Below are 14,789 nucleotides of genomic sequence, written 5' to 3'. Positions count from 1 at the left end.
TTCATGTAAGCTTTAATTAAATTATTAAAATATATAGCTTGTAAGAATCTTGCTTTTATATTTTTATTACAGGACATGGGTATTAGATCCTGAATAATAGAATCCTAGTGTTTTAACGCTATTCGCCATACACACTGGAGTGCGTGGGTGTTGGGCATTTACCGTTTGTTTCTCTTAAAAAGGACGCGCTACATTTTCATGAATTTCTCGCTGGAAAAAAATTCAAATTAATTTAATAAGTTCGGTAAGTTTCTATTGGTTAATATGGTTTGATGATTAGTAAGTTTTGCTCTTGTGATGCGCAAAAAATCTTTAATTTAAGGCTTCCATGTAAAGCAATGATGACTCGCAATATGCTGAAAGGAAAAAGGTCACCGTCGCCACTTCATAAGCAGCACTCTATATTAAAGGAACGAAAGAAGAAAGTCGGTAAAGTAAAGTCAAAAGGCAGCCAGGACCATACAGATTCGGAGACTATTCTTGGGAATGCAACTGCAGGTGAGATTAAGATGGCGATCCATTCTCCAAAAGTAACTGTACATATGGAGAACTTTGCACTGAATTCTTATAGGTCTTGAGGAACCGTCCCGGTCGCCTGCAGAGGGTTACATTGAGGCGCCACTACCATTTGAGACAGCAAAGAAGCGAGACGTAGTTCCTCCAAGGTCTACTAATGAAGCATCTTCGGCTAAGTCTCCAAATCAACGAGATGGATCTCCGTCCATATTTGAATCCCAAGGAGCATCGAAAGCAAATCGCTCCAATTACTCTAACCCAAACAAAGTATCTAAAAAACTCAACAAATTTAAAGATCCTAAAAAGTTAAAAGGACCACCAGCAAGTCCCCAACCTCGGGAATTATCCGATAAGATTAAGAAAAAGTCAAAACATGAAAGAAACCAAAAGATTCCAGAATTTGTAGGAAAAGAAAACACTTATTTAAACGCCAATCTAATCAAGAAGAGATTAGGAAGTCCACCGCCCTCTAACTTCTTTGAAAAAGAAAAATCGGACGAGATTCTGACAAGAGAAGAAACGCCTCTAAAAGACAGACCAGGAACTCCACCGCCAATTGGGTTTTTTAAAATGGGCAGAAAAAATAAACAAGAGAAATCAGGGTCACAAATATCAAAAGAACTTAAGAAGCTACCGGAAACAGCTGTACATCCTGGCCCAATTTTTCCAAAAGAGGCAAATATATCAACTTCAGCAAAGATTAAAAAAGCAAAGTTTCTGCCTCTAAGCTCTAATAGCCAAATAAATACAAAACTCCCTTCTCGAAAACTTCCAGAAACTATGAAGGAGCCCAAAAAACCCACAAAGAGATCAGGATCTCCACTTCCATCATGGGATGTGCCCAAAAAGCGTTTAAAAAATATTGAAAGAGAGTTTGTAATGCCCCTCGAAGAAAAGAACGAAATACAGAGAAGCCGTCGCCCAGACTTGCTGTGCCTTCCAGACAAACTCTCAGCAAGCATTAAAAAGTTTCTTAAATCCTTTGTAACAGTTCATAACGCCTCTGTCGCTGACATTAAGAGATTTGGCAAGAAAGTGGCCCACAATGCTCAAAAGGAAACAATAGTCTCGTTGCATAAAAACTTGCAAATAGATGAGCTGACAAAACAGTAAGTAAAATAACATTCGTAAGCTTTTCAGTTAATATGGGTGAATTATGTTCTAGGCTAAACTCTATGTACAGCGAATCTGAGGAATATAAAAAGGATCTGGCCAAGTTGCAAAGGGATTACGAAGAACTGCAGACAAATTTTAGCAAAGCTAACCAACAGCTTCTCGACGAAGAAAATCACTTCCATGATCAGTTTAACAAGTTAAAAAATCGTTTTGAGCAGCTTACTACCGATATTAGCTCTAAGAATGCTTTACACGAACGGGAGGTAATAATTTCTTAGTTCTGAGATAGGCTCACACGATATAATATTGTTTATTACACATTTTAGATGAAAAACATGAAAGAGGCAAATCGCAAACTCACAAGTTCACTAAATAATGATAAGAAAACTTATGAGGCGAAACTATCCGAAAATCAAGAGAGAATAAAACAACTTCTGAATCAAAACGACACCATATCTGCGGAGCTCAAAAGTTCTGCATTAGAGATGCAAAATGTAATGCTCCAGAAAGAGAACTTGGAGGTACTTTAGCATCCAATTCCCAAAGAATCGTTTTAATAAATTTGTTTCATCTTTTCAGAAGGAAATAAGGGAAATAAAGGCCGAACTTGATGCCAATGATAGAACTTGTGCTGAGCTGAACATTTGCTTGGCAAGACTTGGTGACGAACACAATGAAGCTTTAGAGAAGCTTCACGTTGAGTTAAACAGTCACAAGTTACATTATGTAGAGTTAGAAATGATGGTTGATGAAAGAAACAAGCAGATGGAGCAAGTCCACAACGAAATTAATTGTTTAAAAACAGAAGCTGTAGAAAAAGATAGGGCCCAAATGTCGCTACAAGTCTATATTAATCAGCTCGAGGTGCAGAGGGAGGAGCTAATCAAGAGCAATGAGAACGTGTCCCAGCAATTAGAAGAATCTAAATTGAAAGCCGTGAAGGAGATAAAAACTATCAAAGAAACAAATGAGGTTAGTTAAGCTTAAGTTTGATTGCAATTGATTATTTTAGAATATTTGGAATAGAAAATTATTACGGAGCTGCGATCTGAAGTGGATAGGCACAAAAAGGCTGCTGCAGATGTACTCGAGGCTAAAGAAAAAGTCGAAAAGGAGGGACTACTCCAGATTTCTCAAATTCAAAGCCATCTGGACAAACTAGAAGTCGAGTGCAATGAACTAAGGGACATTAAGAAGTCACTGGAGAAGGAAATTGAAATAAAAACCAAAAACTGGCAAGACGAGGAAGCTTTACAGCAACAAAAGTTTACAGAACTTCAAGATCAATACCAAATTAAAGTAACTGAGTTGGATGCAGAACGACAACGTATCCAAGAGCTAAGTGTGTCTCTAAAAGGAGTCGTTGAACAAAAGGATACATTAATCAATGATACCCTCAAAAAATTACGAAGTGTAATCACTGAGAAAAAAGCCCTGACAAAAGAAATAAATACTTTAAATGCCGAAAAGCAGCAGATCAGTGATAACTTTTCTGCCGCCGAGAAAAGATTCACAGACGAATTAAAATTGAAAGATCAAAACCTTGAGGTAAACTTTATGATTATTTAATCTTAACTATTTAATATATATTCTTTCTCCGTTGCACTACAGGGTATTAAGAAGTCTCTGGAGAATGAAATTGAACTCAAAGCTAAAAACTGGCAAGAGCAGGAAATTTGTCTGCAAAAACAGTTTACTGAGCTTCATGATCAGTACCAAAACAAAGTAACTGAGTTTGAAAGAGAAATTCGTCTTAATATATCCCTGAAAGAAGTTGTTGAAAAAAAAGATAAAGTAATCAATGATAATTTGGAAAAATTACAAGTCCTGATCTCTAAAAATGAAGTTCTAACAAAAGATATAAAAATTATAAGTGCCGACAAGCAGAAAGTCATTAATGACTTCTCTGCAGCAGAGAAAAGATTCGCAAAGGAATTACAGTCGCAAGAAAACAAATTTAAGGTAAGCTTTAAAAATGCTTAGTTCTCAGATCATTTTTATAAATTTATATTTCACTTTGCAGAACAAAATTGCTGAATTGGAGACAGGGTTTGAACAGAAAATCGCCGAATGGCATAAAAGAGAACAGGACAAAGATGTAGGTCAAAAATATCTTCACGCTTTAATATTTTCTAGCATTTCATTAAACAAAATCTTTTTGAACAGTCTGTTATAGCGGAGCTTACATTTAAAATTAATCGAATTGGGAGCGTATGCGATCAATCGGTTGGAAAAGCGTCGATTCTCAAACCAGTACTGAAACCAGTACATGTTCTTCAATTACCTCAACAAATAAAACCTACTCAAAAGCCTCCAGGAGTGAAAAATGAAGCTATTGTTCGTCCGAGCACTACCAAAAGGCAACCTATTCGCCGCAAAGTTATTATCGAACAACATCTTTCCGACTTCGAAAGCGAAAATGAGGAACCTGTAAGTATTCAATGATAAACTTCAACAAACTATTAATAAATTTTTACCTTTTATATTTTAATAGACTACTTCAACAAATAGTAAGACAGTCGCCTTCAAACGTCCACGTGTAGCTGCTAACGTTAACTTGGTAGAAGAGGACCTATTCGATAGTTTAAAGCGAGCTAACTAACTGAAGAATCGGGAAATTAAAACTTTCTGTAGTTTATCTTAAAGATAAACGAATTGAGAAAGTTTATTTCAACTCAATTTCTTTGAAAACTTGCCCTATGTTGGCAAATTGTTCTTAAGACAAGTTCACAACATTTTCACATACTTACTTAATCTACTAAGTTTCATAAATATAAAAAATATTTGTATGTTTAAGTTAAAAAAAAAATACAAATGTATTTAATCAAAATAAATTTTGGTATAATACACAAAATTATATTACTTATCTCACCGTGACACACGTGTATATGACGGCTTTTTTATATTATTCATTTGACTATTCATTTTCCGAGAAAATAAAATGACAGAAAAATCATCAATTTTAGAATATAGATAGGACTAATTGGGATCAGTAGACTTTATTTTTTGCTGCTATCGCAATCCCACGGCGATGGCTGTATCTTTGCCAACAGTCATCCGATTCTTGAGCGTATACTCAAGAATACCGTAATCGATTCGTAGATAGATTCTCCACAAATCTCCACGGACCACGGCGATGGCCATATCTTTGCCAATATTCATCCGATTCTTGAACGAAACATACCAAACGAATTGTGGATAGATTCTCCACAAGTCTGCATCAAAATCTAGAAATAAAATATTTTTTAGATTTTTTGTATAATTTCTTGGGGGATCCCCTTCAAATTTTGAAAATGGCAAGGGGAGCCATATTCAGCGCAGGGCGATGGCCATATCTTTGCCAATATTCATCCGATTCCTGAACGAAATGTACCAAACGAATTGTGGATAGATTCTCCACAAGTCTGCATCAAAATCTAGAAGCGAAATATTTGTTAGATTTTTTGTCAAATTTCCTGGGGGATCCCCTTCAAATTTTGAAAATGGCAAGGGGACCCATATTCGGCGCAGGGCGATGGTCATATCTTTGCCAATATTCATCCGATTCTTGAACGAAATATACCAAACGAATTGTGGATAGATTCTCCACAAGTCTGCATCAAAATCTAGAAGCGAAATATTTTTTAGATTTTTTGTCAAATTTCCTGGGGGATCCCCTTCAAATTTTGAAAATGGCAAGGGGAGCCATATTCGGCGCAGGGCGATGGTCATCTTTGCCAATATTCATCCGATTCTTGAACGAAATATACCAAACGAATTGTGGATAGATTCTCCACAAGTCTGCATCAAAATCTAGAAACGAAATATTTTTTAGATTTTTTGTCAAATTTCCTGGGGGATCCCCTTCAAATTTTGAAAATGGCAAGGGGAGCCATATTCGGACCACGGCGATGGCCATATCTTTGCCAATATTCATCCGATTCTTGAACGAAATATACCAAACGAATTGTGGATAGATTCTCCACAAGTCTGCATCAAAATCTAGAAACGAAATATTTTTTAGATTTTTTGTCAAATTTCCTGGGGGATCCCCTTCAAATTTTGAAAATGGCAAGGGGAGCCATATTCGGCGCAGGGCGATGGTCATCTTTGCCAATATTCATCCGATTCTTGAACGAAATATACCAAACGAATTGTGGATAGATTCTCCACAAGTCTGCATCAAAATCTAGAAGCGAAATATTTTTTAGATTTTTTGTCAAATTTCCTGGGGGATCCCCTTCAAATTTTGAAAATGGCAAGGGGAGCCATATTCGGCGCAGGGCGATGGTCATATCTTTGCCAATATTCATCCGATTCTTGAACGAAATGTACCAAACGAATTGTGGATAGATTCTCCACAAAACTGCATCAAAATCTAGAAACGAAATATTTTTTAGATTTTTTGTATAATTTCTTGGGGGATCCCCTTCAAATTTTGAAAATGGCAAGGGGAGCCATATTCAGCGCAGGGCGATGGCCATATCTTTGCCAATATTCATCCGATTCTTGAACGAAACATACCAAACGAATTGTGGATAGATTCTCCACAAGTCTGCATCAAAATCTAGAAATAAAATATTTTTTAGATTTTTTGTATAATTTCTTGGGGGATCCCCTTCAAATTTTGAAAATGGCAAGGGGAGCCATATTCAGCGCAGGGCGATGGCCATATCTTTGCCAATATTCATCCGATTCCTGAACGAAATGTACCAAACGAATTGTGGATAGATTCTCCACAAGTCTGCATCAAAATCTAGAAATAAAATATTTTTTAGATTTTTTGTATAATTTCTTGGGGGATCCCCTTCAAATTTTGAAAATGGCAAGGGGAGCCATATTCGGCGCAGGGCGATGGCCATATCTTTGCCAATATTCATCCGATTCTTGATCGAAATGTACCAAACGAATTGTGGATAGATTCTCCACAAGTCTGCATCAAAATCTAGAAACGAAATATTTTTTAGCTTTTTTTCAAATTTCCTGGGGGATCCTCTTCAAATTTTGAAAAAGGCAAGGGGAGCCAAATTCGGCGCAGGGCGATGTCCATATCTTCGCCAATATTCATCCGATTCTTGAAATATAGCAAACGAATTGTAGATTCTTCATAAATCTGCATCAAAATCTATAATCCGATTTTAAACCTATAGCGATTCTTTCTTTTCAGATTTGTTGTCAAACTTAATGTCTTTCAAAAATGTGAGGAAGGCATGGAGGCTCAATATGGCCCCCAGCAAAGCGAGTAATCGTTGTCAAGACTCTTTCAATTCTTATATTCTTTGAGTTCTGAAAGATAAATTCCTAAAATGTTTAATGTATTTTTACTGTTGGGAGAACTAGCGTGGACTTGGATTTCGTCTAAGTTGATAAGGGAAGGGGAAAACTCAGAATAATGATGCTGATAAACTGCCCAATTCATTAGTGCCAGTCTGAGCAAATCTGAATGCGAAAACATTGGTATAAATAACACATGAAGTGAGATATGTATTTGTAGCAAAGTATTTGTGGTTGGGTCAGAGCGTTACTAAACCAAAACCAGTATTTGGTGACCCTACCAATAATTAAAAGATAATAAGCTACTCCGGGTGAGATCAGAGCCAAATTTCCTACAGGTAAGATGTAGACAGCATAGAGACCCGTGAGCTCATAACCATTGATGTCGTCATTATCGGCAGTGGAGGTTCGGCGGAAAAAGTAGCGACGGAACAAAATCAGCAGCGACAACAGCCCCCCATGTTGGCCAAATGCTCGCTTTAGTTCAGTTCAGTTCAGTTCACGGCGGAAGCGAGAAGAGCCAGCATCGGGAAAATACGCGGAGAAAAATAAATACCCGGCGCCAAGACATCGCAAACGGGAATTATACTTATAAACTTAAAAATAATACGAAAATATAAGTATATATGTAGGTGAAAGTGGGAAAGAGTGAAATGATGACCTGACAGTGACCAAAGTGTTGAGTGATTTTGAATAAATAGCCAGGAATAATTAAAACTAAAACTCATTATCCAAGTCGGTTGAATCCCGAGTACCATGTCGCAGTCCCAAAGTCCAACGTCCGGGCCCGCACCCACGCCCATCACACCGCCGCCCTCTCGAAGAGCAAACCGACCGCCACGGATTAACATCCACAACCTGAACAGTGGCTCCGCCATGAGCCAGGCATCCATGCCGCCCAGCGCCCAGCCGCCGTACACATCACAGACCAACTACACGGGCAACGGCACCCAGGGCCCCTACTGGCCACCAGTGGCCAATCCCTTCGGGTACGACAACTTCATGACCAAGGGCTATGAGGGCTTCCTCGATCTCACCAAAACGGGCATGAGTTTCGGCGAGAAGTTCACCTACGGCCTGTACAACAAGTTCAGTAAATTGTCCCGACGCTGGTTCACTCACATGTTCCTTATCATCGTCCTGGGACTCTACAACGTTGCCGGAGCCCTGATCTTCAAGGCCATTGAATGTGAGTCTGTGGATACAATTTTGTGAAGTATATTTAGTTAAAAATGAAAAATGAATGAATCCCCGAGACAATTTCATTGGACCAGTCCGAAATTAGTTGTCCGGACGTGTGTACGAGTGCACTGAATGCTTTTGTTTGCTTATCAAGCTCTTCGGCAAGCAATTGTTTGGAAAACAGTAAACAAATCAGCCGGAATACTCGTACACCTGCCGTACGTTGATGTTGTATTGTAATCGTAAAAAAAAAACATTCCCGTCAAATTGGCAGGCGCCTAAATCAGCATCCGAGTACACGGAACAGGTGAAGCTCTTTGGAGAAATCAAATGAGTCAGAGCTGGGGTGGAAAAAAGTTAATATCTACAATCGGAAATGATTAAGAAACTGCCTATATTGTTCTCATGATTTTAAAGTTTAGAGAGTTCCAGCTAAATAGTGTTAAAATTTAAATTTATTTGCTTAGTTCCTATGATCCTGATGAATTAAGAGTTATATTCCCTTTCAGATAGGAAAGAAGCTGCTGAAATACAGCAACTCCACGACAACCGCATAATCTTCTTCAATAAAATATTAAATCTGGCCAGGGATAAAGCGGTGAGCAGAATCTATTATTCTCACCGATATATGTACCTAAACTTTTTGGTTTATTTTAGTTGAATGCGACTCTCTTTCCTGGACAAATGGTGGATATTATGAATGATTATCAGCCGGTGATAGACTCTGTGATGCGAAATGGCCTGGTCGACAAAGAAAATCCATGGACCTTCTTCAACGCTATGGTCTACAGCTCCACCATATACACAACCATAGGTGAGTGAAGGAGTAGGGACCTTTCCGGGGCTATATTTTCGTAATATCTAAGTGTATTGCGGGTGCGAAAACGCCCACGCCGAATATGTTTAGTTTTGGACGCCAGACTATATACGTATTTATGTTGGTTCATTAAGCCAACAAAAAATTGTGTGACACAAAAGATGGAAATAGTTTTAAATATATTCGCAACGCCGGCACTTGTGTGCGAACATAAATTTGTGTCTCTTCTTGCACAGACAGTTTTAAGATCCGAATTCTTTGGAATTTTGTCACCGTTCTTAATTGGGATTTATAAATAATTCTGCACAGCCTATCTCCGAGATATTCTGCATACGTTCTAAATCGAATTGTCTTTTTATTTGTTGTCATATAATGAATTTGGTTGCAAATAATTTTACGGACTATAATTTTCATGTTTATTGTGCGGTTAGTTAATGATTTAATTAGTAATTTTAATCTTTTAACATGTTACCTGAAATTGTTATTTCTGTATTCCTTTGTATTCAGTCGGCTATACTTATAGATACGTACAATATATGTATGTATGAATGGGGGAAATGGAAAGCGGTTTCTATAGTCAATAAATTCCGGCTGTTTCTTCCACTTTTGACAAGTTTCCAACAACAGAAATATAAAAATAAATAATCATAAATTTGCAAGTGTGGATGGCTTTCCACTCACATCTTCGCAAAAGCAATTAACACAATTTGCCAAAATTTTCGCCTCAGTACGATGACAGAGTTTTCTTCGAATACTAAAATCGTACAAATGTCTTGTAAACAGAAATTCGGATTGTGAGTGCCTCGAATGTAATTGACTTGTCAAAATTGGCACAAAATTCAAACGCAGCATTGATTAAAATTAAAATGCATAAGGTGGCATATTTTGTGCTACAATTAATTTGAAATCGAGAGTCACTTAGGATCCTAGCCGCTATTGCCACATTGCTCATACGCCCTGTGAGTCATGTGGGTCATCAATTCTCAGAAAATGTAGAATTTATTTATTTTTAGGCCCTCGACTGTCACAAAAATATTACACAGTTTCCCCCAATGGCGCAACATGAAGCATTTCAATAATTTGTCTATTGGAAATATACTTTTCAAACGTCAGAAATCGGGCCAGGAAATCCAATAAACGATATAACGACTTTGGGCATTTAAGTGCCAGACATTCAATATTAGTTAGGTTCCATAAACCTGTTGTTGCTGCTATTAAAATAATGCCTGGCAGAGCCATTTCAGAGGGAAAGGCCGACGAGTTCTATAATATGGTATGGTGCATGCCCAAATGGAAAACAAATCCCGAAGGCAATTCGGAAATGTTGAATGAAATTGCGAAAAATAAACAAACGAAAAATCGCTGCTAAATTCCATAAAAGCGAACACGATCCGTCATCAACGATTCATCGATGAAGGGTATGGGTTGAGGGGGAGTTCGATCCGACAGATCTGGGCTAGTGGAGGGTAATGAGGATGCCGGGAAGTATCTGATGAAAATTTGGCAGAATTTTAATTTATGTGAAATTTTAGAAGTGGCGAAAATGTCTGTGGCAACAATGACGTCACTAACAGTTCGACAAGTCCAACAAAAATATAAATTGTGTTTATTGCGAGTGGCTGCAAATTATACAAATTATCTGCCAGAATGAAACAAATATTGAGAAACGGAAGGAAACCCCAATTCCAAAAGAAATCGCTTTTTAAACAAACCCCCTTCTCGAAAACCGAATTCATATAAATTTCAAGGAAAACCGTATGAGTTGGAGTTTACAAACATAAATCTGGCGAATATATCCGCAGTCCTTGGGACTACTTTGTTTCTAAACTTTGATAAGGAAAGACAATCAATAAATTCTTATGAATTTCAGACAGGGGTAGGGATAGGTTTATTGAAAACTTGTTGAAAAGTGCAATGACAGCGTTGGGAGACCCGAAATTCTCAAACAATCTCAGAAAAATGTCTCGAAAACAGAGAGAATCTCTATCTTTGCTGACATGTGTACGCTGTAGCGAAATAGTGAAAACAGCTGATCCACCAAAAGTATAGAAAACAAAATTAAATTGGAAATTTGAATTTTCGAAACGCTCTCAGCAGTTGGACGCCAGTCGTGGTCGAGACTCCGAGCACCGAAAGAGAAAATTTCATAGAACGCGGTCGAGATTCTGGCATCTATAGATACAACTTTAGATACAGACATTCTTATATGTATTAGCGGCTGTCAAAATCATCTCTAAGATATTGAAATACTTAAACATTTTCAACTTACACCGGTGCACTACACATAACTTTTACGAAACTGAAAAAGATTCGTAACGCCTGTTGGCCTGTAGGGCCAAGGAGGAAACTGCAACTGAAAGTGATATAATTACCCAAGAATATGAATGCCTTGATGGCCAGTTAAAAATAGATGACCAGAACATGAGTGCCAGCACAAAGATAGATCGCGAAAGTAGCACACACGCACGCCTGGACAAGGAGATGGAGCAGCCGCAGCGGCAGCGCCGTCGCCTGGGACGGAGCCACCGCGAAGCAACGCCCGTCCAGCCACCAGAACCGGATCCATATCCACCCGACCCCTCGCCCCAGATGGTGCGCATGCAGATTCGTCCGCCGGGATCGATGTCCGCCCACGAGAGCAAGATTCTGCGGCGCCGGGACAAAAGTTTTGCCAGTGCCTCGGCACGCAGTCAATCGCAGCCGCGGGAAGCCGAGAAGCTGAGCAGCCCGGATGCCCACCACTTGATCAAACACCGCAGCCTGTCGTCGCCGCGCCACAAGGAGGAGTCCAGCGAGAGCGAGCTGACCACGGGGAGCAGCAGCCAGCAGCGAGCGGTGACCGGTCTAGGCCAGACGCACGATACCCTCACCCGGCTGGAGCAGAACCTGCAGCGTTTCGAGGACGAACGGCGTCGGTTTGAGGCCGAGAAGCGGATCTTCGAGCGCGAGAAACGGGAGCACAAGCTGCGCAATCGCCAGCAACTGGACAACGAGGAGCGGAAGCGCCTGCTGCAGAGCTACCGTAAACTGAGCGATCGCATTCAGCTTCCGCAGGACGAGGAAGAGCGCCGCCGTCTTATCCACAGCCTGCGCCTGCAGCGCCACGAGGCGCCCAAGAGCCGGATCCGCAATCGCAGCAGCGGTTACGAGGAGTCGTCCACGCAGTTCAGTTCATCCGATGCCGAGACTGCTGAGGAAGTGCATCGCCGAGCCCGTGTGCAGAAAACGCCTCAGGGCTATGTGGCTGCTCCCATTCGGGGAGCGCCTCCGCCACCTCCATCGGCGGTGCCTAAGCCACCGGAGAGGCATTCCGTGAGTCGGAACAACTCCCTATCACCGGTCCGGCCACAAAGGCGCTCCAAGACACCCGAACAGCGGGAGGAGATCATTCGCAAGCTCGAGTATGTGGAGGTGGGCGAGACCAGGAACGAGGTTGTGAAACCAAGAGCCACAGAGGCGGAGCAGCAGTCGGAATTGATGCGGAAATACATGGAGGCAGCCGAACGGGCCGCAAAGGCGGAGGCGGCTCTGGCAGCCCAGAGCCTGGCGGCGGAGGGTGTGCGTCGCAGCAACAGCCTACGATTAGCGGAGAAGGAGGAGAAACCATCAAAGTCCGAGACGAAACGGAGCTCCAGCCTCGAGAGGCCGCTACGGGCTAACCGATCTGGCAGCCTGGAAAGGACGTCGGCAACGGGGGAAGTCACCCCCACACCCAAAGAAAACGATGAACCTGAACCAGAGCTGGAAGCAGTGGAGGAGAAGGAAACAACTAGTGCACCTGAAGACTACTCTCCGGAAGTCAAGCCCAAGCCCACTTTCATCGAGCGCCTAAAAGGACTATTTCGGCGCAAAAAGCAGATCCCGAAAGTGGAAGTCGTCGTAGATGTAACCACAAAACCGCTTCCGGAAAAGCTGATCTCCAGAGCATTTCTGTACCATCTGCGCCTGGAGGCGAGACACGAGTGGCGGCGCCTCAAGTTGGATTATCCTCAGCGTGTAGAGGAGATGCGTCAGATTCGGAACCAGTGTGTCTCCCACTGCATCCTTCTGGCCATGTTGCTGGGATTTGGGGGCCTCATGTTCCGCTACACGGAGGGCTCCTCCGAGGACATCTACAAGTGCCAGGTGCGCAAGGTGAAGCGCGATTTCATTGACAATCTCTGGGATGTCAGCCACAACATGAGGTAGGATTCGGTAGAGCATCCACTAGCCATGTTGCGAGTGATTCTTTTGTATATTTTCGCCAGAGAGGATGATTGGAAGTCGCTGGCACGCCAGAAGTTGCGCAAGTTCGAGGACGAACTGAACACCCTGGCCGAGCTGGGACTGAGGCGGTTTCCAGGGCAGAGGTCCTGGAACTTTGTCAATTGCTTCATCTTCTGTTGGACCGTAATTACCACAATAGGTAACAAGGATGCAGAAGGGGTTTGAGGGACTTCCTTTATTGTATCTTAATTCCTAATTAAGGATCTGCTTTTTTATATACTTTATTATTAATCATGGAAGTTTAAAAGGATACTAATATTTTCTCTTCTCTCCTTTGCCCTCCAGGTTACGGCCACATCACTCCGAAGACACCTCTGGGTCGCTCCCTTACCATCATCTATGCAATCATTGGCATCCCCGTATTCCTGATCGTCCTGGCTGATTTGGGAAAGCTATTCACTCGCAGCGTCAAGTTCCTGTGGGCATATGTCCGCCGTTTGTATTACACGCGCTCCTGCCGCCGGATCCGGAAGCAACAGCAAATCCGAGATGCGATGACAGGCATCAATACGGTCTATGATTTCGCCATCCGACGTCCCAGCAAGTATTTTGGCAACTCTGGCGAGGATAACGACGAGAATAATGGCGAGGCCGACGCCGAGGCAGGACGATCCTTGGGCACTTCCCATCCGGAGACGCCCACATCACCGTATCCGGAAACATTCGAGGTGGACGACGAGTTCAATCTGCCCATATCCGTGGCGACTCTGCTGCTCGTCTCATACATGCTACTGGGAACCTTCTGCTACAGAATCCTGGAGGACTGGCCGCTATTGGACTCCTTCTATTACATGTTCATCTCGATGTCTACCATCGGTTTCGGCGACTTGGTGCCCACCAACCCGATATACATGATGGTCAGCATGATTTATCTGATCTTTGGCCTGGCGCTGACCTCCATGTTCATCAATGTGGTGCAGATTAAGTTGAGCGACCACTTCAAGCACGCCAGTGCCAAGGTGGGCGCCACCATCGGCATGAACATGGCCAGCGAGTTTGGGGATGAGACCGGCTCCCAGGCCAAGACGCCCTCGGAGTTGGCTTCAGTGCATGGCTCACGACTGGATCGGATCGAGGAGGATGGTCAGGAGGGAAATGGCGGGCCAGCCAATCCTCCGCCACCGCCACCCACCTCAATCCTGCGGGCACCACGTCCCCTGTCTCCGGTGTCGAATGCTTCCGTAGATAATGTAAGTCCACCGCCTCTGCTGCCCCGTCGTCAGGTTTCCGTGGAGCCCCAGCCACAGGATGTGGTTGAAAACAAGAAAAAGAAGAAGCACCGATTTTTCTAGAGCCTGGGAGACGGTTTGGCAAGGAGCTGCCATGGAAGGGACGCCAAAAATCTGACAGTTAACCAGTAAGGACCTCATAAATGACAAGGCAATTTCAATCGAATTTACGACCGTGCGGATCTGTGAGAGCATCGGCTACTCTATTTATTAATAGTTTGTTATTTACTTTTACTTTGCATCTAGATTAAGGCTACTGTTAATTAAATAAAAGGAAATGATAACACATATCCTTTTGAACTGTTTTCTTGTGTTGAATATTTTTCGGGTTTCCATTCCAAAGAATGCAATTATCAAATGCATATGTTAGAGCTGTGTCTAGTAATCCTAGTGAACACGAGCAGGACTCA

At 41.8% G+C, this 14,789-nt stretch overlaps 2 protein-coding genes across 3 annotated transcripts; both read left to right on the top strand.

Moving 5' to 3' along the window:
- Positions 1–132: 132 nt before the first annotated feature.
- LOC26514332 (uncharacterized protein PFB0765w) lies at positions 133–4,444 on the top strand. The gene is made up of 11 exons (XM_014908513.3): positions 133–244; positions 323–498; positions 572–1,625; positions 1,682–1,895; positions 1,959–2,153; positions 2,212–2,604; positions 2,659–3,180; positions 3,244–3,594; positions 3,656–3,730; positions 3,799–4,062; positions 4,127–4,444. The coding sequence occupies exons 2-11, from the start codon at positions 339–341 to the stop codon at positions 4,232–4,234; spliced, it is 3,336 nt and encodes a 1,111-aa protein (XP_014763999.1). The 5' UTR covers positions 133–244; positions 323–338; the 3' UTR covers positions 4,235–4,444.
- Positions 4,445–7,268: 2,824 nt separating this feature from the next.
- Positions 7,269–14,669, top strand: LOC6494791 (TWiK family of potassium channels protein 9). Of its 2 annotated transcripts, XM_014907501.3 has the most exons (4): positions 7,269–8,074; positions 8,577–8,665; positions 8,725–8,881; positions 13,436–14,669. In XM_014907501.3, exons 1-4 carry the CDS (start codon positions 7,642–7,644, stop codon positions 14,440–14,442), a joined length of 1,686 nt encoding a protein of 561 aa, XP_014762987.1. In that variant the 5' UTR covers positions 7,269–7,641; the 3' UTR covers positions 14,443–14,669. The 2 variants fall into 2 exon arrangements, with proteins under 2 accessions (XP_014762987.1, XP_001959661.1); XM_001959625.4 differs by lacking the exons at positions 7,269–8,074; positions 8,577–8,665; positions 8,725–8,881 and adding exons at positions 10,368–13,068; positions 13,132–13,289.
- The last annotated feature ends 120 nt before the right edge of the window (positions 14,670–14,789 follow it).

The sequence above is a fragment of the Drosophila ananassae genome, chromosome 3L (assembly GCF_017639315.1).
Source record: "Drosophila ananassae strain 14024-0371.13 chromosome 3L, ASM1763931v2, whole genome shotgun sequence".
Taxonomy (NCBI): Eukaryota; Metazoa; Arthropoda; class Insecta; order Diptera; family Drosophilidae; genus Drosophila; species Drosophila ananassae.
This window is presented reverse-complemented; position numbering and strand designations above follow the sequence as displayed.

What these genes read in the sequence shown, in the direction of transcription:
- LOC26514332 (XM_014908513.3), top strand. Translation starts at nt 339, where the DNA reads ATGATGACTCGCAATATGCTGAAAGGAAAAAGGTCACCGTCGCCACTT. An exon ending in ATGCTTTACACGAACGGGAG is followed by an intron (nt 1,896 to 1,958) that starts GTAATAATTTCT and finishes TACACATTTTAG; the next exon opens with ATGAAAAACATGAAAGAGGC. An exon ending in CTATCAAAGAAACAAATGAG is followed by an intron (nt 2,605 to 2,658) that starts GTTAGTTAAGCT and finishes TATTTGGAATAG; the next exon opens with AAAATTATTACGGAGCTGCG.
- LOC6494791 (XM_001959625.4), top strand. Translation starts at nt 11,306, where the DNA reads ATGAGTGCCAGCACAAAGATAGATCGCGAAAGTAGCACACACGCACGC. An exon ending in GATGTCAGCCACAACATGAG is followed by an intron (nt 13,069 to 13,131) that starts GTAGGATTCGGT and finishes TATTTTCGCCAG; the next exon opens with AGAGGATGATTGGAAGTCGC. An exon ending in GACCGTAATTACCACAATAG is followed by an intron (nt 13,290 to 13,435) that starts GTAACAAGGATG and finishes TTTGCCCTCCAG; the next exon opens with GTTACGGCCACATCACTCCG.